The 23,125-nt window shown below is 42.5% G+C and overlaps 1 protein-coding gene across 1 annotated transcript in view; it reads right to left on the bottom strand.

Moving 5' to 3' along the window:
* LOC126335960 (uncharacterized) overlaps window positions 1-20,284 on the bottom strand; it is a 1,093,560-nt gene extending 1,073,276 nt beyond the window's left edge. Inside the window, exon 1 of the mRNA XM_049999436.1 lies at window positions 20,239-20,284. Within this exon, the coding sequence (XP_049855393.1) occupies window positions 20,239-20,284 (46 nt within the window). The remainder of the gene's footprint in view (window positions 1-20,238) is intronic.
* Window positions 20,285-23,125: the final 2,841 nt, after the last annotated feature.

Here is a 23,125-nt window from a genome sequence, read left to right as displayed (position 1 = left end):
CCCTGGCCAGCACATTCTGCAGATCTCTCACCAATTGAAAACGTCTGGTCAATGGTGGCCGAGCAACTGGCTCGTCACAATACGCCAGTCACTACACTTGATGATCTATGGTATCGTGTTGAAGGTGCTTGGGCATCTGTACCTACCTGTACACGCCATCCAAGCTCTGTTTGACTCAATGCCCACGCGTATCAAAGCCGTTATTACGGCCAGAGGAGGTTGTTCTGGGTACTGATTTCTCAGGATCTGTGCACCCAAATTGCGAGTAAATGTAAGCACATGTCAGTTGTAGTATTATATATTTGTCCAATGAATACCCGTTTATCGTCTGCATTTCTTATTGGTGCAAAAAAATTTTAATGGCAAGTAGTGTAGATATCATATAATCCACTTGCAACAACACAGAACACTGTTCTGAACACGACTAACAGTTGCAACATACTGAGGACATTACACAGTTTCCTTTTGTGGTGAAATACGGCAGCGCAGATTGCAGGCTTAGCTAGCATCTGCATTTCTTTTCACGCAGGCATTTCTCGCGGTGTTTCCACATTTTTGCCCGACCCCTGTGCCTTCACGTCCGTTTCGCCTCTTACTGTGACACCACGCTAAAGTATGAAGATTTTAGCCGGCAGCTGCGGCCGAGCGGTTCTAGGCGCTTCAATCAGGAACCGCGCGACTGCTACTGTCGCAGGTTCGAATCCTGCCTCGGGCATGGATGTGTGTGATGTTGTACTGTTTCTCCTGGGTGGACTGGGGTTTAAAAAATGTAAACTAAATATTACGATAAAATTTATAAATAATCGACAAGTACGCCAAAGAAGCAGAGATAGAACTACAATGGACATGTTATTCCATGGACTCCTGCGCTTCTATGTATGAACTATCTTTCCTTTGTCATTCGCTTATGTTCGGACCTAAGAGGACGTTCTTGTGTAAAGCTAATCTTGCTGTACCAGCTGATAATGTAAGTTGTACTTAAAACCCGAAAAATATAATGGTTATTTTCTCAAAAGAATTTGTGTATGTGGTGAATCTATTGTGAATCTGATACCTGTATTGCCTTAAGTAGATGTGGGCCTTAACAAAGCATTTTCATTTTTAGGCGTCATCTTAGAAAAATCTTTAACATTTTTCTTTTACCTCATCTACAAGACATGCCGTCGGTGAGTACAATTAACTTTCTTTCAGATCCCTCGAGACCGGAGCTACTAATAATTTAACAATTTTATTTACAGATTTCTTTATATACCTGAATAACGTCCCAGGCAGAAAAAGGTCTGGTCACAGGATTTCAGTTCAATTATAGGATTTCATTTGTAGATGCTACTCTTGTTATCTTATATTGGGGAGTTTAGACGAAAGCACGATAAGTTACGTATTACAATGGGGTTCATCGAACAGACTTTGCAAATATCCTCTGGTGCAAAAAGCACATCCGTAGTGTTGGGAAATAAGAAAAGGACAACTAATTATTGACGATTACGTAACTACCCTGAGAACTGAGCTAGTTACTGAGTGCTTAGACATGTCGGGCTAAATTAAACAACATATTACACTGTTAATAATATTCCTACATTAATTATTTCTCTTCTTATGCTGAGCCATTGCATTAATGTGTGTTTCCTTTTTATGTGAGTCGCGGCTCATATTTTATTTCATTACATTACACTAATAGTCACAAAATAATAAAAAGTTTTATGTTATTACATTACAATGTCCTTAGATTAGTTAGGTTTAAGTAGATGTAAGTTCTAAGGGACTTATGACCTCTGATTTTCAGTCCCGTAGTGGTCAGAGCCATTTGAACCATTTATGAAGATTTTATTTGTTACCTGTTTCAAAATTTCACCGAGTACCATAAATGAAAGTTAGCGATACTTCGGTTGTTGGGCGTAACTCGTAGCTTCGAATCAATCTGATCTCTTACGCTTGACTTGAAAACAACTTATATGCATATCAAATAATCGTCGTACTTTTCTATGGTGTCCACAGGCACTCCCTTATTTCTCAAACACCGTCGATTTTCAACAGCGCATCGTTCATGCAGATTATCAAGATATTCTTGTGTGTGGGAATGCTTATATCGGATGAAATGGGACTTTCAACATGTCTGCGCTGTTCCTCACTGGAGGAGGACAATGGAATCTACAGTCCGATCACGACAATCCTTTTGTTCGCCTGCGTAAACCCGCAGGCGACTCGTACGTCCAACAAAACAATGTACGAACCCATCGCTCCAGAACTGTTTCAGAGCCTTTCAAGATACCGTTCATTTTCAAGAGGGTTCGTACGTGAAGGATACAGGATGACATAGATCGATTTTATGTTTGGTGTGATGAAAGCCAGCTGGATTAATGCAGATGAGTAGGAAAAACAACCCTGTAAAGTTCGAACAACGTATTAATGGTATCCTGCTCGACAAAATCATGTCGGTTAAATATCTAGGCGCCGGTCGGTACGGCCGAGCGGTTCTAGGCGCTTCAGTCTGGAACCGCGCGACCGCTACGGTCGCATGCTCGAATCCTGCCTCGGGCATGGATGTGTGTGATGTCCTTAGGTTAGTTAGGTTTAAGTATTTCTAAGTTCTAGGGGAGTGACGACCTCAGATGTTGAGTCCCATAGTGCTCAGAGCCATTTGAACCATTTTTTTTAAATATCTAGGCGTAACGATGCAAAGCGGTGAAAAATGGAACGAGCAGTTAAGGGCAATATTAGGCTTATCGGGAGGGTTTTAGAAAAGTGTAGCTCATGTGTAAAGGACACCTCGAATAGAAGACTTGTGCCACCAATTCTTAAGTACTGTTCCAGTGTCTGGGATCCCTAGTAGGTCAGATTAAAAAACGCAAAGAAGCAGTTGAGATGCGGGGTGCTAGATTTGTTATCGATTCGATCAACACCCGAATGTTACGGAGATGCTTCGGGAACTCAAACCCTGGAGGGAAGAGTACCTTCTCCACGCAAAACACATTGGAGAATATTTAAAGAACAAGCATTATTCAGCTGATTCCAGAACGATTCTACTGCCATCAACATACATTTCGCGTGGGCACTGGGAAGACAAGACAAGAGATACAAGGGCTCTTACGGAGGCATATAGACAGTCTTTTCTCATCGCTCCATTTATGAGTCGAATAGGAAAGGAAATGACTGGTGTCGTTACGTGATATCCTCCGCGGTGTCTTGCGGAATATGTATGCAGATGACGTTCTAGGTCTCTTTCATGAATCCTGCTGAGAAAACCAAGAACACCATCGAGCGAAATATGCTCACAACTGGTCCAAGATATGACGATCTCTTGAAGTTGTGAACGGGATTAAGCAGCAAAAGGATGGCTCCCAAACATTTCAGGCGTCTCGCTGGATCCGCGGAACGACGAGCCGCTGTCGCCGTTGGGGTGGGAAAGAGTGGCACGCGACACTACATGAGATTCTCCGAGGCTTCCTCTCATGAGAGCAGAACAGAAAGTAGACTCATTATATTTTCGCGAGTAGACATCAATAATAGAGTGGGTGATTTTGATATCTGAACCTAAAATTACGTACGTGGTCTATGAAGTGCATGGCTATAGGTGATGAGAATTTCAGGGTTTCTTCGTTCCAGTCTCGTATGGAGTGCTAGAACAACAACTTAGCGGCATCTCGCGCATTGTAATTTGCCTGATATCGTACTCGTGATCTCTAGTGGACATACGCAGGGGCCGTGGTATATTTCTAGGATTTTTTCTCTTAACAGGAAGATCTTTAGCGGATAGGCACTTGGTGTAGGGAGTGGCAACTGACCCTTAACATAGACAAATGTAATGTATTGCGAATACATAGAAAGAAGGATCCTTTATTATATGATTATATGATAGCGGAACAAACACTGGTAGCAGTTACTTCTGTTAAATATCTGGGAGTATGCGTGCGGAACGATTTGAAATGGAATGATCATATAAAATCAATTGTTGGTAAGGCGGGTGCCAGGTTGAGATTCATTGGGAGAGTCCTCAGAAAATGTAGTCCATCAACAAAGGAGGTGGCTTACAAAACACTCGTTCGACCTATACTTGAGTATTGCTCATCAGTGTGGGATCCGTACTAGGTCGGTTTGACAGAGGGGATAGAGAAGCTCCAAAGAAGAGCGGCGCGTTTCGTCACAGGGTTATTTGGTAACCGTGATAGCGTTACGGAAATGTTAAGCAAACTCAAGTGGCAGACTCTGCATCGCGGTGTAGCTTGCTCGCCAGGTTTCGAGAGGGTACGTTTCTGGATGAGGTTTCGAATATACTGCTCCCCCCTACTTATACCTCCCGTGGGGATCACGAATGTAAAATTAGAGAGATTCGAGCGCGCACGGAGGCTTTTCGGCAATCGTTCCTCCCGCGAACCATACGCGACTGGAACAGAAAAGGGAGGTAATGACAGTGGCACGTGAAGTGCCCTCCGCCACACACCGTTAGGTGGCTTGCGGAGTATGAATGTAGATGTAGAACACTGGTTCTAGAAACTTTCTAAGTAATACTCCAATGGAAAACTGACGCCTCTCTTCAGAATTTTCAACAAGAATGCATTGGGACTCTCATTTGAATCAAACTAACCTGACCTTATTTGTGTGGCTCGTCTTTGTATACGTTCTATTTGATTTTGTTTACCGTGATTTCCCGTAATTCCCACGTTTCTCTAGACGGACCACCCACAACTATTATTCGCAATGCACAACCCGGATTCAGGACATGCGTTCCATCCTCAGGCGCATATTAAAATGCGAGTCCACAAACGACGAGAAACTGGGGTTAAAAGATGTTATAATATATTAAAATAGTGCATCTCTGGTACATGGCATGCAACAGCAAATCCTCTTAAATCCTAGGTCTGGCAGAAAACCTCTTACAAAGAAGGACAACGGTCCGGGCCTAAGGGCGCACCAGACATGGATCCGCATGAAGGCAGACAGGCGGTCTTTCGAACACAGTGCTGCGTGACATCCATCACGCTCGTACGAGGCACAAATAAAGGTGGAAAAACCTCAGTTATGCATCCTTTGTGGAATCACATTTTAACATACAGCAGAATATGGGACCCGGTTGTGCTTTCCTTTTAAGAAATAAATATCTTTTATAACTGTTTCGCATTTTATCATTGATGATCTCCGAAATATGTTGAAGATCAGCACCGGGAAGTTTTTTTTTTCTTTTTTTTCTGAGAAGGACGCGGCTAATTTTCTTCTTCATCCTTCCCCCATACGAGCTTGTGCTCTATCTCTAATGAAGACATCGTCGACCGTCATTAAACCTATCAATTTATTTCCTTAAATAGAAGTTCAACGACTTATTTCCCAATTTTATGTCCACATGTAATTCAAAGTTTCTCAGAGAGCACGGAAATCGAGTCCAAAACAGTGCCTTTCGATCTATTGTTTTGTATTAGAAAGTTGCTATAATGTACATCGTATTAGCACCGTTTTGGTGGTGATCCTTAATCATTAGGACTAGATCAATAAACTCTAGATTCTACAAAGAACCTAACTCTCATGTACAGAAAAGCTTTATACCTCAGATTATTATCCAAATGAGTTCACGTGTTAAATATTTGCTCCTAAGAGTGAAAGCCAGAAAAAGTTAATGACAGGTTTGAAGTTATGGTTAGAGTTTGTCGCAAGTGGCAAAGTGATCTTATTATGGAATACCGGAGAAAATAAACTGGATAATTTGCATTCCATTTTATGCAAAAGCCACTTTTTCACGCATCTCATAGTTTATGACGTTATATCTCCTGAATTATGTACCATTCAATGATATAATCTTGCAGATAAATTGATAAACATTTAGTTGCGTGAGAAACTAGCTTTTGTTTAAAATTGCGCGCAGTAAAACTTCAACATCAGGCTTAACGTTTCAGTTTATTACATCTTAGAGAGAGAGAGAGAGAGAGAGAGAGAGAGAGAGAGAGAGAGAGAGAGAGAGAGAGATACTATATGCGAAGTGCGTTGCAAATAGAGTCATTAGTAAAGATGTAATAAACTGAAACATTAAGCATGATGTTGAAGTTTTACTGCGCGCCATTTTAAACGAAAGCTAGTTTCTCACGAAACTAAATGTTTATGATATATTTCTGAAACCTTTTATAGTACAATGATATAATTTTGCAGGTACATTAAGTGATATATACAGATACTGCCTGCGAATTGTGTTGCGAATTCGGTTAGTAGTAAAGAAGTAATAAATTAAAACGTCATGGGCGATGCTGGACTTTTACTGCATGAATAGCGAAAATGTAAGCGATAAACATTTTTCCTTTCATCATTTTGTGGGGATGTCAGCGACAGAGAGTTATTTGAAAGTTTGAAATTCTGTGTTTAGTTCGTTGGAAGTCGCTAAGTACTCACATTCTCAAATAATGGTTGAATTACGTCCTTGTATTTGTGCGGCGTAAGTTATGCTGCCTCAAAACAAACACACAGCATCTAACTGTAATAGCTCTCTTGCTGTGTTAACCTTTTAAAGTAAGATTACACCTGATACTTTTTTTTCCCTACCCTGCAATTTGTACCGAGTTTCAGATTCCGGGTTTGTGGTTTCAGGTTAGTGTCCTGGTGATAAAGATCGTCACTTGTTTCTGACCTACTCGTATTTGTTTGCGGATCATTTTAAAAAATTCAGTCCACCAAAACGAACTCCGCGCGTCTACTAAGCAATCAGCAAAATGTTGTACAACTACATCAGTATTCATTTACTTGCAATCGTTATTACCTGCAAAGACAGTACGAATATCTTTTGTCTCTTCAAAGATAATTTATTTCATAGTTTTTTGAAATCAAAAGAGTAAGCTAATCTCCACAACGACGGAAGATGTGGTGATGATTTAGATACAAGTAACATATCAAATTCGAGTTCATTATTCAGAGTACTTGCGATTCGCAGAAAACCGTTATTTTATACTTTTTAAAATGAATGTAGGCAGCGCTCAATGTGCAGTTCCCAGAAAATCCCTGTGGACTATGGCTGGCAATAACTAGAAGTCGAAGGCCGCTCGGGAACGTTCCTCTTTCAGACGCATCGAGACACTTCTCGTAGTCCCCAGGAGCGCCACGGTGGCAGCGCAGCGCAGAGAATGAACGATGGAAGGATACCGATACGCGTGATTAGCTTCGCGCTAATGCAAAGCTCATTTCAGGAAAACCAATCTGATGGAAAATGTTTGGACGCTCCTGTTTGCGCTCGTTAATTAAAACGAGAATGCCAACAGGTTTTTAATTGCCTGTCCGAGTGTATTTTTCTCTGTATCTCGCGTCACACAGGAATTAATCTGCGATGCGTCCGTACTGTTCTTTCAGAGGAAATCGAGTCGCAGTCGTCTTGAACGATTCCCAAATCTCATTCTCCCAAATGTAAAAACAAAAATAAAAATGCACATAACGTCACAATCACATGGGACGTTGCATGCTAATATTGTGTAGTGACCTCTTTTTACAGGCATCGGAACCATTAATCGAGGGAACATTTACAACTATACGTTGAGATCAATACTACGATACTTTAATCTGTGGTAAGGCGGGAAACAGTCACGAACAGGGGGTGACTAACGAGAGGCGGCAAACTATAACTTCCCCCTTGCACAACCAATCTTCATGTACTTGCAAGAGACGTGCTTGTCCTGTACTTTTGGTGACGTTGCCTTTCAAATTGACCTGTCCTACAATGTTTGCATTTACTCAAAGCAATAACTATTAATTATTATTTTTTTCGTCTTAAGACAATTGCGAGTGTTGCAGTTTAAGAGTGTTATAAACCAAAATCGTTTCGCTTTAATTTCTAAATCATCATCATTAGCCGTTCTGTAAATATGGTATATATTATGTTTTATTGCTATTTATGCATTAATAATAGCTTTTCTTTATAAATTTGGCGTACAATAAATTATGGCATTTATTCCTCTTTGTTTAGATGTTCCGAAGTAGAAAGGATTTTCCCCTTGGTTTTAGCGCAGGTTGGAGTCGAACAATACTTTGAAGCGAATAATCCCTCCGTTTTTATTGTCTTTTAAAATACTATTTTTTCGCTTGCTGCACTTTTAATTTTTTGCTTTTCACTTCTGTAACACCTCACATAAGCTGTCTTTACTCCAATATACTGCGGTTTCACCTGTTTCGCACGTAGCACTTAGTCTTTTTGTGTTCAATTGTTTTTCATATGGGTCGTGAGTACCCCCAGTCTCGTGCAAACACTGGTTTGAGCACGAGACTTTAAAGAGTAGTGTTGTGAAGTTTCACAAAAACGAAAAAAGTCTGCTCTACTAAAGGAAGAAAGTAGTTTTAGATGTTATATGGCACTGAGAAAGAGAATAGGAAACAAGGGGTGAAGTAGAAGGGTACTTTGTGTTGCCATTTAAATAACATTTACTGTGGCTGTAAGTACTTATTTTCTCAAATATCTACGTTATGTTTAGTAGCATTCAGATATAATTTTCCCCACTCTTTCAATTTTTAGGAGTACGTACGCTCGCTATTAATTCGACTTTGGTTATTAAGCATCTGTGCTATCATTTCTAGTTTCTTGAAACGCAAATGGTGCAGGTATGTGACAAGGCTTATGGCCCTACTACAGGTAGAGTATGGTGTTTCTTCGCCGTGGCACAAGAAAGGGACGCCGGCTGGGAAGGGGGAGGGGGGAGGGGGGAGAGCATCGACCTGCAGCATTTTAACCCCGGGAGAGATCCAGAGATCCCCGGTGCTCATTTCGATAGCAGGAGGTAGAGATCTGTTCTAAACGGCACGTTGCAAGGCATCCCAGATATGCTCAATAATGTTCATGTCTGGGGAGTTTAATGGCCAGAGGAAGTTTTTTAACTCAGAAGAGTGGTCCTGGAGCCACTCTGTACAAATTCTGGTCGCATTTTTCTGCTGGAATTGCCCATCTTCCTCGGAATGCAGAAGGGACATGAATGAGTGCACGTGATCAGGCAGCATGTTTACATATGTGTCATCTGTCAGAGTCGTATCTGGGCTTATCAGAAGTCCCATATCATTCCAACTGCACACGCCCCACACGATTACAGAGCTTTCGCCAGCTTCAACAGCCCACTGGTGACACGGAGGATCCATGGATTCATGAGGTTGTCTCCATACCAGTACACGTCCATCCGCTCGATACAACTAGAAACGAGAATCGTCTGACCAGGCAACATGTTTCTAGTCATCTACAGTCCTATGTCGGTGTTGACGGACCCAGGCAAGGCATAATGCTTCGTGATGTGCAGTCATCAAGGGTACACGAGTGGACCTTCGGCTCCTAAAGCCCATACCGATGATGTTTCGTTGAATGGTTCGCATGCTGACACTTATTAATGGCCTAGCACTGTAATCTGTAGCAATCTGTGGAAGGGCTACACTTCTGCCACGTGGAAGGATTCTCTTCAGTCGTCGTCGGTACCGTTGATGTAGGATCTTTTTCAGGCCGCAGAGATGTCGGAGATTTGATGTTTTACGTGATATTCACGGTACACTTGTGAAATGGTCGTATGCGAAAATCACCACTTCATCGCTACCTCGGAGATGTTGTGTCCAATCGCTCGCGCGCCCTTTATAACAGCACGTTCAAACTGATTGAAATCATGATATCCCGCCATTGTAGCAGAAGTAACCGGTCTAAAAACTGCGCCGGACACTTGTTGTCTTATGTAGACGTTGCCGATTGCACCGCCGCATTCTGCCTGTTCACATATCTCTGTGTTTGAATACGCATGCCTGTACCAGTTTCCTTGGCGTTTCAGTGTGTACCTAATTAAAAAAAAATTAAGGAAATAACGGCCACCCATCATAGCACGAAAATTTGGCACCATTCGTCTTCTTCTATACGATATGGATACCAAACACTCGAACAGTACTTAAGAAAGGGGCGTACCGGTGAATCTCCTTGGTAGATGACTCATATTTTCCAAGAATTCTCCCAATAAACCAAAGTCGACCATTGGCCTTCGCTACAACCGTCCTACTATTTCCACATCAGGTCAACGAGGACGTGTCAAACGGTACACCAAAAATGATTATTTTTTTTTCTGCTAATTTACATTGGCTTACATTTTTTCCGCATTTAGAGCAATATAATATTCATAACATCAAATAGCAATTGCGCCCAAGTCATCACTTCTCCTCCTCAACGACGACACCTTCTCGTAGAGTACATCGTCATCAGGAAACAGTCTTCAGTTTGCTGCTCAAGCTCTCTGTAAGATTGCTTATGTATGTGGGGAAGAAGAGCGATCCTATCGTACTCTCTGGGGCACTCCTAACTATAACGTTGTACTGATGAACACTCCCCGTCCAGGACAGCGTTGTGGTTCTACTATTTAAGAAGTCTTCTAGCCACTCACATGCCTAGTAACCTATTATCTATGCTCTCTCCTTCATCAACAATCTGCAGTAAGGCATTGTTCGAACGCTTTTCTCAAATGCAGGAATATGGGATCTGACTGTTGCCCTTCATCCATGGTTGGCAGAATATAGTTCGAGAAAAGGGCACACTGAGTTTCGTACCATCGATGCTTTCGAAATCGATACTAATTTGTTGAGAGAACGTTTTGCGTCTCAAGGAAGTTTGTTACTCGTATATTCGAAATTAGAATATGTTCAAGAACCTGCAGCAAGAGGATCCTAAGGATATTGGTCTGTAATTTTGCAGGCTTTTTTAACCATCTTATATACTGAAATCACCTCCGATTTTTCTCAGTCACTTCAGTATTTACGCTGGGGAAGAGGTTGGCGATAAATTCAAGTTAAGCACGGGCGAGAGAACGTTTTGCGCCTCAAGGAAGTTTGTTACTCGTATATTCGAAATTAGAATATGTTCAAGAACCTGCAGCAAGAGGATCCTAAGGATATTGGTCTGTAATTTTGCAGGCTTTTTTAACCATCTTATATACTGAAATCACCTCCGATTTTTCTCAGTCACTTCAGTATTTACGCTGGGGAAGAGGTTGGCGATAAATTCAAGTTAAGCACGGGCGAGAGAACGTTTTGCGCCTCAAGGAAGTTTGTTACTCGTATATTCGAAGTTAGAATATGTTCAAGAATTTGTAGCAAAAGGACCATAAGGATATTGGTTTGTAATTTTGCAGGCTTTTTTAACCATCTTATATATGGAAATCACCTCCGATTTTTCTCAGTCGCTTCAGTATTTACGCTGGGGGAGAGGTTGGGGATAAATTCAAGTTAAGCAGGGGCGAAACGGATTTTGTTTCCATCCGGATCTGGTGTCTTATTTACTTCCAATTCTTTCAGTTGCTTTTTAACGCCACAGATTCCTAGTTCTGTGTCCTCCATATAGGAGTATGTGGCGGTAAAACGATAGCACGAGGGTAGTTTGACAAGTCCGATAAATTTCCACGGAAAAATAAAAAATTGTTATTGCACTTTCGTTGTTGGTAACCTTGATCAGCCCAAGGACTGTATAAGGATTTCATCAACGCACAGCGTACAGTTTATTGTTGACAGCTATCTGAATTTGCCAGTGTGTCGACTGCGACTGAAAGTGGAGAAAACAGAGTCTCGTGCTGTTATTAAATATGGTTCAAATGTCTCTGAGCACTATGGGACTTAACTGCTGTGGTCATCAGTCCCCTAGAACTTAGAACTACTTAAACCTAACTAACCTAAGGACATCACACACATCCATGCCCGAGGCAGGATACGAACCTGCAACCGTAGCAGTCACGCGGTTCCGGATTGAGCGCCTAGTGTTATTAAATATTTTGACTTGAAGTACTAAACTGCCACACAAGTAAAAAAGCAATTGGATAAAGTTGACGAAGACACTGCACCATCACTAAAACAATTTATTTTCGGATTAATGAATGTAAACATTGTTGGGACAAGCAAGGAAGACTACGAGGTCTCCGGTCGTGCAATAGACGTCACAATATAGGAAACCATTGAAAAAATCCATCACATGGTAAAGCAAGAGCGCCATATAAAAATTACTGAGACTGCAGGCTTCTCAACTGAGCGAGTACATAATGCCCTGCACGAAGAATTGGCTACGAAGAAGCTGCGTCCGAGGTGGGTGTCGCGATTGCTCATAGTCGATCAAAAGTACACGCGGCACAGAGTTTCATCACAGTATATCTCATGATGTCTAATCGCATTTCGTCAGACTTTTTGCACCAATCTGTGATGCTGATGAAATATGGATCCACCATTACACACCAGAGTCAAAACGACAGCCAAAACAATGGACAAAGGTTGGTGAAAGCGCCCGGAAAAAGGCAAAGACAATTTGGTTAGCTGGTAAGGAGATGGCCACTGTGTTCCTCTTTTTTTTCTCATTATGTAATGTTGTTGGGACGTTTGAAACTTGCGGTGGTTGAAAAAAAGACCAATGTTGGCAGGCAAAAAGTGCTCTTTCACCTGGATGATGCACCATTCCACACATCACAAATGACGATGGTGAGACTGCATGGACTGGACTTTGAATTTGTTCCTCAGGCAACCTATGCACCAGCGTTAGGCTAAAATGATTTCTTCCCAGCCCCTAACTTGAAACTTCTGCTTATTGGGTAGAAATTTTCATCAAATGAGGTAGTGATGGTTGCAGTCAACGAGTATTTTGCACAGTTTCTACATCTACACGCAGAGGGTTCATCCAACCACATTCACAATTCTCTGCTATTCCTGTCTCGTATAGCGCGCGGAAGGAACGAACACCTATATCTTTCCGTACGAGCTCTGATTTCCCTTATTTTATCGTGGTGTTCGTTTCTCCCTTTGTAGGTCGGCGACAAAACAAAATATTTTCGCATTCGGAAGAGAAAGATGCTGGTTGGAATTTCGTGAGAAGATTCCTCCGCAACAAAAAGCGCCTTTAATTATGTCCACACCAAACCCAGTATCATTTCGGTGACACTCCCTCCCCCGTTTCGCGATAATACAAAACGTACTGCCCTTCTTTGAACTTTTTCGATGTACTCCATCACTCCTACCTATTAAAGATCCCACACCGGGCATCAATATTGTAAAAGAGGGCGGACAAGCGTAGTGTAGGCAGTCTTCCTAGTAGATCTGTTACATTTTCTAAGTGTACTGCCAATAAAACGCAGTCTTTGGTTAGCATTCCCCCCAACATTTTCTGCGTGTTCCTGCCGGCCGTGGTGGCCGAGCGGTTCTAGACGCTTCAGTACGCAACCGCGCGACTGCTACGGTCGCAGGTTCGAATACTGCCTCAGACATGGATGTGTGTGACGTCCTTAGTTTAGTTAGGTTTAAGTAGTTCTAGGGGACTGATGACTTCTGATGTTAAGTCCCATAGTGCTCAGAGCCATTTCAACCATTTTTGTGTGTTCCTTCCAATTTAAATTGTTCGTAATTGTAATTCCTAGATATACAGTTGAATTTCGTGCCTTCAGATATCACTGATTTATCGTGTAACCGAAGCTGAACGGATTCCTTTTAGCACTCATGTGGATGATCTCACACTTTACGTTATTTAGGGTCAACTGATAATTTTCGCACCATTCAGAAATCTTTTCTAAATCGTTTTTCAATTTGTTTTGATCTCCTGATCACTTTATTAGTCGCTAAACGATAGCGTCATCTGCAGACAACCTAAGACGGCTGCTCAGATTGTCTCCAAAATCTTTTATGTAGATAAGGGACAGCAAAGGGCCTGTAACACTTCTGTGTTACTCGATGACTTACCGACAATTACCACGATCTGCGACCTCTCTGACAGGAAATCACAAATCCAGTCACATAACTCAGACGATATTTCATAAGCACGCAACTTCACTACAAGCCACTTGCGTGGTACAGTGTCAAAAGCCTTCAGGAAATACAGAAATAAAGAATCTATCAGAAATTCCTTGTCAATAGCACTCAACACTTCATGTGAAGAAAGAGCTAGTTGTGTCTCACAATAACGTTGTTTTCTAAACCCATGTTGACTGTGTTTCAAAATAGACCGTTCTATTCGAGGTAATTCATAATGTTCGAACACAATATACACTCCTGGAAATTGAAATAAGAACACCGTAAATTCATTGGCCCAGGAAGGGGAAACTATATTGACACATTCCTGGGGTCAGATACATCACATGATCACACTGGCAGAACCACAGGCACATAGACACAGGCAACAGAGCATGCACAATGTCGGCACTAGTACAGTGTATATCCACCTTTCGCAGCAATGCAGGCTGCTATTCTCCCATGGAGACAATCGTAGAGATGCTGGATGTAGTCCTGTGGAACGGCTTGCCATGCCATTTCCACCTGGCGCCTCAGTTGGACCAGCGTTCGTGCTGGACGTGCAGACCGCGTGAGACGACGCTTCATCCAGTCCCAAACATGCTCAATGGGGGACAGATCCGGAGATCTTGCTGGCCAGGGTAGTTGACTTACACCTTCTAGAGCACGTTGGGTGGCACGGGATACATGCGGACGTTCATTGTCCTGTTGGAACAGCAAGTTCCCTTGCCGGTCTAGGAATGGTAGAACGATGGGTTCGATGACGGTTTGGATGTACCGTGCACTATTCAGTGTCCCCTCGACGATCACCAGAGGTGTACGGCCAGTGTAGGAGATCGCTCCCCACACCATGATGCCGGGTGTTGGCCCTGTGTGCCTCGGTCGTATGCAGTCCTGATTGTGGCGCTCACCTGAACGGCGCCAAACACGCATACGACCATCATTGGCACCAATGCAGAAGCGACTCTCATCGCTGAAGACGACATGTCTCCATTCGTCCCTCCATTCACCACTGGAGGCGGGCTGCACGATGTTGGGGCGTGAGCGAAAGACGGCCTAACGGTGTGCGGGACCGTAGCCCAGCTTCATGAAGACTGTTGCGAATGGTCCTCGCCGATACCCCAGGAGCAACAGTGTCCCTAATTTGCTGGGAAGTGGCGGTGCGGTCCCCTACGGCACTGCGTAGGATCCTACGGTCTTGGCGTGCATCCGTGCGTCGCTGCGGTCCGGTCCCAGGTCGACGGGCACGTGCACCTTCCGCCGACCACTGGCGACAACATCGATGTACTGTGGAGACCTCACGCCCCATGTGTTGAGCAATTCGGCGGTACGTCCACACGGCCTCCCGCATGCCCACTATACGCCCTCGCTCAAAGTCCGTCAACTGCACATACGGTTCACGTCCACGCTGTCGCGGCATGCTACCAGTGTTACAGACTGCGATGGAGCTCCGTATGCCACGGCAAACTGGCTGACACTGACGGCGGCGGTGCACAAATGCTGCGCAGCTAGCGCCATTCGACGGCCAACACCGCGGTTCCTGGTGTGTCCGCTGTGCCGTGCGTGAGATCATTGCTTGTACAGCCCTCTCGCAGTGTCCGGAGCAAGTATGGTGGGTCTGACACACCGGTGTCAATGTGTTCTTTTTTCCGTTTCCAGGAGTGTATGTTCCAGAATCCTATTGCACATCGAAATTAATTACATGGGCCTGTTCGTCCAGCGAACGGTTGTATATGATTGTTAAGTATGGAGCTAAGGCTCTCTAGGGAGCCTAATTGGTATACAGTCAGGAACAGAAGACTTACTTTTATTGAGTGATTTAAGTTTGCTTCACTACTCCGATGATATTTACTTATACGTTTCTCCTGTTGGCAGCTGTTCTTGACTGTATTTCTGGAATACTTATTTCGTCTTCTTTTGTGAAGGCATTTCGGAAGGCTGTGTTTAATCACTCTGCTTTGTTAGAACTGTCTTCAATAGTATTTCCATTGCTATCGCGCAGAGAAGGTACTGGTTGTTTCTTGCCGCTAACATACTTGACATACGACCAGAATCTCTTTTGATTTTCTGCCAGGTTTCGAGACAAAATTTCGTTGTGGAAACTGTTATAAGCATCTCGCACTGGAGTCCGCGCTAAATTTCCAGCTACTGTAAAAGATCGCTGATATTGCGGATTTTAGGTCTGTTTATATTTGGCATGTTTGTTTCGTTGTTTCTGCAACAGTGTTCTGGTGCGTTTTGTGTACCAAGAAGCATCAGCTCCGTCGTTTGTTAATTTATTTGGTACAAACCTCTCAACTGCTGAAACTATCCTTTGAATTCAAGCCATATCTGGTCTGCACTTATATTATTAATTTGGATGGAGTGGAGATTGTCTCTCAGGAAGGCATTAAATGATTTTTTATCTGATTTTTGGTTCATATGTGTCTAAGCACTATGGGACTTAACATTTGAGATCATCAGTCCCCTCTACGTAGAACTATATAAGCCTAACTAGCCCAAGGACATCACAAATATCCATGCCCGAGGCAGGATTCGAATCTGCGACCGTAGAAGCAGCTCGGTTCCGGACTGAAAAGCGTAGAATCGCTCGGTCACAGCGGCTGGCTTTTTTGAATAGGTTTATTTTTCGTTTATTTTTGGAGGATTTGGGGGGTGACAATATTCATTCTCTCTACGGCAACCCCGTTTTGTTTATTACCTGTTTCCGTTTTGATAGGCGTTATTAAATCAAGATTATTTGTTGCTATAAGGTCAAGTGTGTTGACAACCGTTTACTGTCGAATGGGCTCGTGAACTAACTGCTCGAAATAATTTTCAGCGAATGCGTTTAGCACAATTTCGGATGTTGTTTTATGCGTACCTCCGAAATGAAACATGTATTTTCGCCAACATATCGAGAGTAAATTGAAGTTACCACCAACTGTAATCGAATGAGTCGGATACGTGTTTGAAATCAAACTCAGGTTTTTTTTGAACCTTTCAGCAACTGTATCATCTGAATTGGGAGGTCGGTAAAAGGATACAATTATTATTTTATTCCGGTTGGGATGAAAAAGCGGAAGGCTCGCTGGAGCAAGTGTATATCCTCAAAGAAGACTATGTTGAGAAGTAAGGTGAGTTGTTTAAGAAAGAAACATTTTTCATGCTCTTTTTACAAGATTTATCAAAGTAGCCTCGTATAATAGGTCGTGATCCCCCTAGGTATTTGGTGACACGGTGACTGCATGTGGAATGGGCTGTGTGTGTGTGTGTGTGTGTGTGTGTGTGTGTGTGTGCGCGCGCGCGCTCGCGCGCTTGTCTTTTTTTTTGGGTAAGTGCCGAGTGTAAGAAAGGGAAGGAATGGTAGATGGTGCTGGCGTGTAGACCTGTTCTTTCGAACAGCAGTGACAGTCATCCAGACTTAACGTCGCAATGGACTGCATCAGTGTCTCATACCTCCATGGCATGAGAGAATGCGAAACAGATGTGACATTTATCTCTCTACATAGGCGTACAGTGTGAGCAGTAACTGAATACCTTCATTTGTGCTCTCGTTTCCGGCCAAATATTATCATTAATAGTCATTCCTTTACTGTGATCAGAATCGACTGATTCCATTTTGTTTCACTGCAGTAATGTGCATCAATGATCAACTGACTCTCTGCTCCCGGTAGTCTTGCAAGATACTGAAGACACTTTGGAAGTGACGTGACGCTTTCCAGGAATACTTACGTCGTTATTGCGTACTAATCGACGCAACATTGCGTTCCGACGACAAATCAGTCTCTGAATCACCGACAGCGATGTTTTTCGGCCGGTACCTGTTAAACTAACTTTGGATGTTAAAACTAATCGACATACTCATCAAGAATTTTCCAGCTGTCTGGAGAACCATGAGTAATGCTTTAGTAACCCTTTAACCCACGTAACGATCTTTGGATTATTTGTTATAACTGGTAGTGCTTACTACCATACTGTGTACGATTTTAACTGCTCTCGTTCGTGCTGATCTAGCTGTCCAATGCTACTTCTTCTTATGGCGTGAACTGACGTTGCCATTTTTGTAATTATGTTCTAATTATTACCTTATGTTGGTTTCATAGATAAAGAAATAGTGCTGCTGCCTTTCAGAACGGCTATGAGATCAAATTAGTTGGCGTTTAAATATTTTACCTCACTTCACCGAACTTTGTCCTCTGGAACTGAGCCATCTCATACCCTCAGGCAACTTCCAATTTGCAGGCATAAGGCTTAATTAATGAAAAGTAATTTGCAAGTTATTCGACCTGTAGGGTCGCTTCTTTAATTTTTGTCTGGCTAAAAAGATTTGAATTTTGATTCAAAAGTGCGTAAGACTTGACTTGGAAATAATGAGGCGCGTGCAATCAAGATTCATGGATAATCTCAGCGACAAGAAAGTTCGTGAAATCAAGGCAGAGAGCTTTAATTCCTGTAGCTCCCTGCGTAATTATAAAAGAAAGAGACTGTTAAAATTCATTATACGAGAGAACTGTCGTGTGAAATTCGACTCGACGTCAGCAAAGAGCAACGAAAGGACCAAAATCCCCAGGTTTCGGCACTTTTCCCTACAATTATATGGCAAGAAACTACGCGTCGCTGTTACGAACCAGAAAGTGAATTAAAATGTAATCAAAATAAATAATATTAGCAATATACTTAATGAATTCTAAATCTCCTTTAGATGAGTTAGCAGATCTTTAATTGCTTACATAAAAATGAGCAGCGAAACATTGCCTCTTTTTCTCTTTAATTTCTACATGCGATCCACGAACTTTCATACTGAACACGTTAAGCATGTTCAAAATTACTAAATAACTACTTTGATGGCTCTGTGACTTTGTGTTGGTAATGCAAAGTTTGTTAACTCTAATGCTTCGAAATAAAATGGAGATTGTGATTCTACTTGTTTCCTGGGTCCTGTGACGTAATGAACAAAGCGACTGTAGCTCATGTGAGGAGTACGATACATAGCTACGATTATATGTAAGTATCAACAAAAAACTTGTAATCTCAGAAACAAGTTTGACTACAAAAACGTGACTAGCGCTAGCAAAAATGACACTCATAACCGAGAGAAGTCCCCTAGTATCAAATACAGGCCTTAATTTGAGGAAGAACTTTCTCAGGATGTAAGTTTGGAGCACAGCACTGTCTGCTAGTGAAACATGCACTGTGGGGAAACCGGAACAGAAGAGAAACGAAGCATTATCTTGCTGATATTTTAAACTCAGGTTGACTTGCCATAGAGGGCAACAAAACGGGGAGCAGAATATCGTCAGTACTCCAGTTCTGTAAGGCCGCCGCGGATGAAAACAACAGGGATCTTGCCATGAAATGACATGCATGGAAAACATCGACTACAAGAAGGGACTGGATAACAGGACATCTGTTAAGACATCAGGTAATAATTTCCATGGTACTAGAGGGAGTTGTAGAGGATAAGAGCTGCAGAGAAAGACACAAATTGGAATACACCAGCAAATAATTTTAGTCGTAGGTTGCAAGGGCTGCTCTGAGATGAAGCAGGTGGCACAGGAGAGCAATTCGTGGCGGGCCACATGAAACTATTCAGAACAACCATGACTAAAAAAAATCGCCATAACTGTTGATACATTTATCCCACTGTGAGACAAGACGGTCAGGGTCTCTGTGGAAAAAAAGTTTTCGGTTGCCTATGAAATCATGATTGTAATGAGGAGTGCACCCCTTTGTCCGAAGCAAATGTCGTTCTTCAGGCCACTAAAAATATGAAAATGGCATGATGAGAAATCGGGACTGAAAGGAGGATATGTTAAGGGGTTCCCAGTGAAAATTCTGCAGCATAATCGAAACATTCTTGGTGACATTATCTTGCCCAGGAATATTGAGAACGTCATCATTCTGTTGCACGGTAATTCCCTCCCAGATGCCGTAACTTTTTTGTTTTGTTTTTTTACTGCTCTCGCTCTGCAGAAGATTCGCTGGGAAGTCCTTATTCCATACAGTCCCGATCTCTCCCCACGTCATTTCCATATTTTTGGAGCCCGAAGAAAGACATTAGTGGCCATCTATTTGCTTCGGACGAAGGGGTGCACATCTGGGTACAATCATGGTTCCACAAGCAACTGCAAATAATTTTCCATGAAGGCACTGACTGTCTTGTCTCAGAATGGGATAACTGTAATACCAGTTATGCCGATTACTTTTGAAATACTGAGCAATTTCGTTACCTTCTTTTTAATCTGTCTTGTTTTTATTTGACTGCCCCTTACACAAATAGGTGCACGTATAACGTGAACTTAGTAAATCTGCGTTATTAGATCTAACAGTTGCAGAGAGTATAACTGAGTATGTTTAAATCTATTCTTGATAAATCGTAATGTAGAAGATGGCTTCATAGTTGAGACGCGCTAGCGGCTATCGCACGAATACATAGTAGCAACGTTGGCCGGTGTACACAATGATATAGCCTAGGTGTCGTTTCTACGGCTCAAAGATAAAGCACCGTAGACGTTCAGAAGCAGTGGGTGTACTCACCAGCCAGCGGTGTGGAGTCCATGACGGTACGTCCTGGCGACTGCATCAGCCTGCAACAACAACGGCGAGTATGAAGACATAAAATAGAAAAAAACCATCAGAATACTTACTTTTCATACTTTCTACAGATCGTCTGCAATTGGAGTGGATGCTTCCGGTTTACATACCACACCCTATCTACACAGCGCAAGTCAGCACGGACTGGTCACCACAGATATTCACGGAACTAGTGGTGGGCAGGAAATCGCGTATCTGTTAGAAATCACAGTGATTGAGAAGTCACAGATATCACAATAACAACTTTACAAAATCTAACTGCGATTACAGACACAGTTAGCAGTCGCAAGTAGCATTTCACATTAAACGCCGTGAGCCATCTGTTGGCCGAATTCCATACTACTTTCTGCGATTTCAGTGCCAAATCGCAACTAAGAGTCCCAAGTAGCAACTAAAAAGCGCAGTTAACAGTGCCATCTGTTGGTCAAAGTTCGTACTACGCTCATCTCTGCGATACGCTATCGAGTCTAACGGCGATTTCCGTGACAAATCGCAAATAAGAGTCGCAAGTAGCAACTAAAAAGCGCAGTTGGCAGTGCCATCTGTTGAGCAAAGCTCATAATATGCTATTCGCTACCGAGTTAAACTGCGATTTCCGAGACAAATCGTAACTAAGAGTCACAAGTACACGGAACGATTAAATTTATTGCGGCGCGGTTTTAACTTAGTTACAGCGAACAATTTCGTAAATAATTTTACATGTGATTGAAGTGGATACTGCAAACGCTCTCCTTTCATTATATATGTATGTAACATACAATTTTTGAGCACATTTCTCGTGGAGAACAGCGGTCTGGCAAAAGTACTTGAAAAATGAACACAAACATTCTCTACAACAAAAAACCTTTATTTATTTTGTGGTAACCAGTTACCGTTAGTTTTTGAGACCATCTTAAGGTTTTATACTCTAGCGGTGGCGGTGAATGGAGTTATAAAAATAAAATAATAAAATGTAACATTTTTGGAGACTTTTGTTAAGATCCCACCCCCCACCCCACCCCCGAGTTTCAGTGATGTAAAATATGTATATTCCAAGTTTAAAGAGACTGCATAATACTTGCATTTCGCAAACCTTGATCAGTTTTGTAAAAGTTGGCCATAAATACGATTTTTCAATGTTGATTAATTTTATTGGGAAAACTAGAAATCAAAAATGTAAAATAATGTTAAGACTAGACTCTAAGGTTAACAGACGGTGTCATAATCAAAACATGTGTTATATTGATAAATGGTTCAAATGGCTCTAAGCACTATGGGACTTAACATCTGAAGTCATCAGTCCCCTAGAACTTAGAACTACTTAAACCTAATGACATCACACACACCAATGCCCGAGGCAGGATTCGAACCTGCTACCGTAACAGCAGCGCGGTTCCGGAATGAAGCGCCTAGAACCACTCGGCCACAACGCCCGGCGTTATACTGATAAACTTTCAACTTTCTTTTGTGCGCTTGGTGACGGCGTTTCTGGATGCTCGACTAAACTCATTAAAAAAAATTGTTTTTGTTGTTCGTCCCTGATCGATTTGTTAAAACATTTTTATTAGAGATTCTCCGATGCCCTTGGCCACCGTAAGAGCGTTCACATGGATTCTTTGGCAATCACAGCAGTATAACTGTCACGTTGTGGATCCCAAACAATTCAAAGAACGTCTTTGTTTTATTTCTAATGAAATGGTTCAGGTCGTCTCCTTTAAAACTAGGTTTTTACCCTCTAATCGTTTTGTTTCGTTTTGCAGGTTTGGTTTCTAAGTTTTTACTCATATTTTCCTTTACAACCTGAGAAATATGTTCGCATTATACAGTACATCCTATCTTTATTTTTGACAGATACGAAAGATGTTCTCATCAACTGTGAGAGCACTTTTATGATGTCTGCATCTGATTAAGTGGTCAGAAGCTGTAGCATATGCAAATCCTTCTTTGGAGCCCATCAATTCTCGTTCTAAAAGTGGTCATATATGTGGCTGAAAAAATGTGCAACCCGTTGCATTCGTTTCAGTTCTCGTCGGGGACTATTCAGCTGTTTAATGAGGACGTCAGTTTTGAGAGCATATATTGCCTTTGAATCAACCTTGCTTAATGGAGAGCTACTGGGATCATGAAAGCGAAGTCAATTTAGACAAAACTCCTAGGTACAGCAGTGAGACAATAACTCATAGTTTTCTCTTGGATTACTTCGTCTTTTAGGATATTTTGTATGCAGTAAACTATGTTCACTCATTGTTCTTCTAGGAAGACTTGAACAGGACTCTCTTTGTCCAGCATTGTCGTATATGACTTTATATCAAACGAAGCCCTCAGACTTCGGAACTTCCGCAAAATCTGGATATCAACAGCAAGCCAACCACAACAATATCCGCCGTAATTCCATTTCAAATCTGGTACATACTCTACATACTCCGTGGATGAATCTACACTCCTGGAAATGGAAAAAAGAACACATTGACACCGGGGTGTCAGACCCACCATACTTGCTCCGCACACTGCGAGAGGGCTGTACAAGCAATGATCACACGCACGGCACAGCGGACACACCAGGAACCGCGGTGTTGGCCGTCAAATGGCGCTAGCTAGCTGCGCAGCATTTGTGCACCGCCGCCGTCAGTGTCAGCCAGTTTGCCGTGGCATACGGAGCTCCATCGCACTCTTTAACACTGGTAGCATGCCGCGACAGCGTGGACGTGAACCGTATGTGCAGTTGACGGACTTTGAGCGAGGGCATATAGTGGGCATGCGGGAGGCCGGGTGGACGTACCGCCGAATTGCTCAACACGTGGGGCGTGAGGTCTCCACAGTACATCGATGTTGTAGCCAGTGGTCGGCGGAA

Source organism: Schistocerca gregaria, chromosome 2 (assembly GCF_023897955.1).
Source record: "Schistocerca gregaria isolate iqSchGreg1 chromosome 2, iqSchGreg1.2, whole genome shotgun sequence".
Lineage (NCBI taxonomy): Eukaryota > Metazoa > Arthropoda > Insecta > Orthoptera > Acrididae > Schistocerca > Schistocerca gregaria.
The sequence above is the reverse complement of the archived record's forward strand: the minus strand, read 5'-3'. Positions and strand labels throughout refer to the sequence as shown.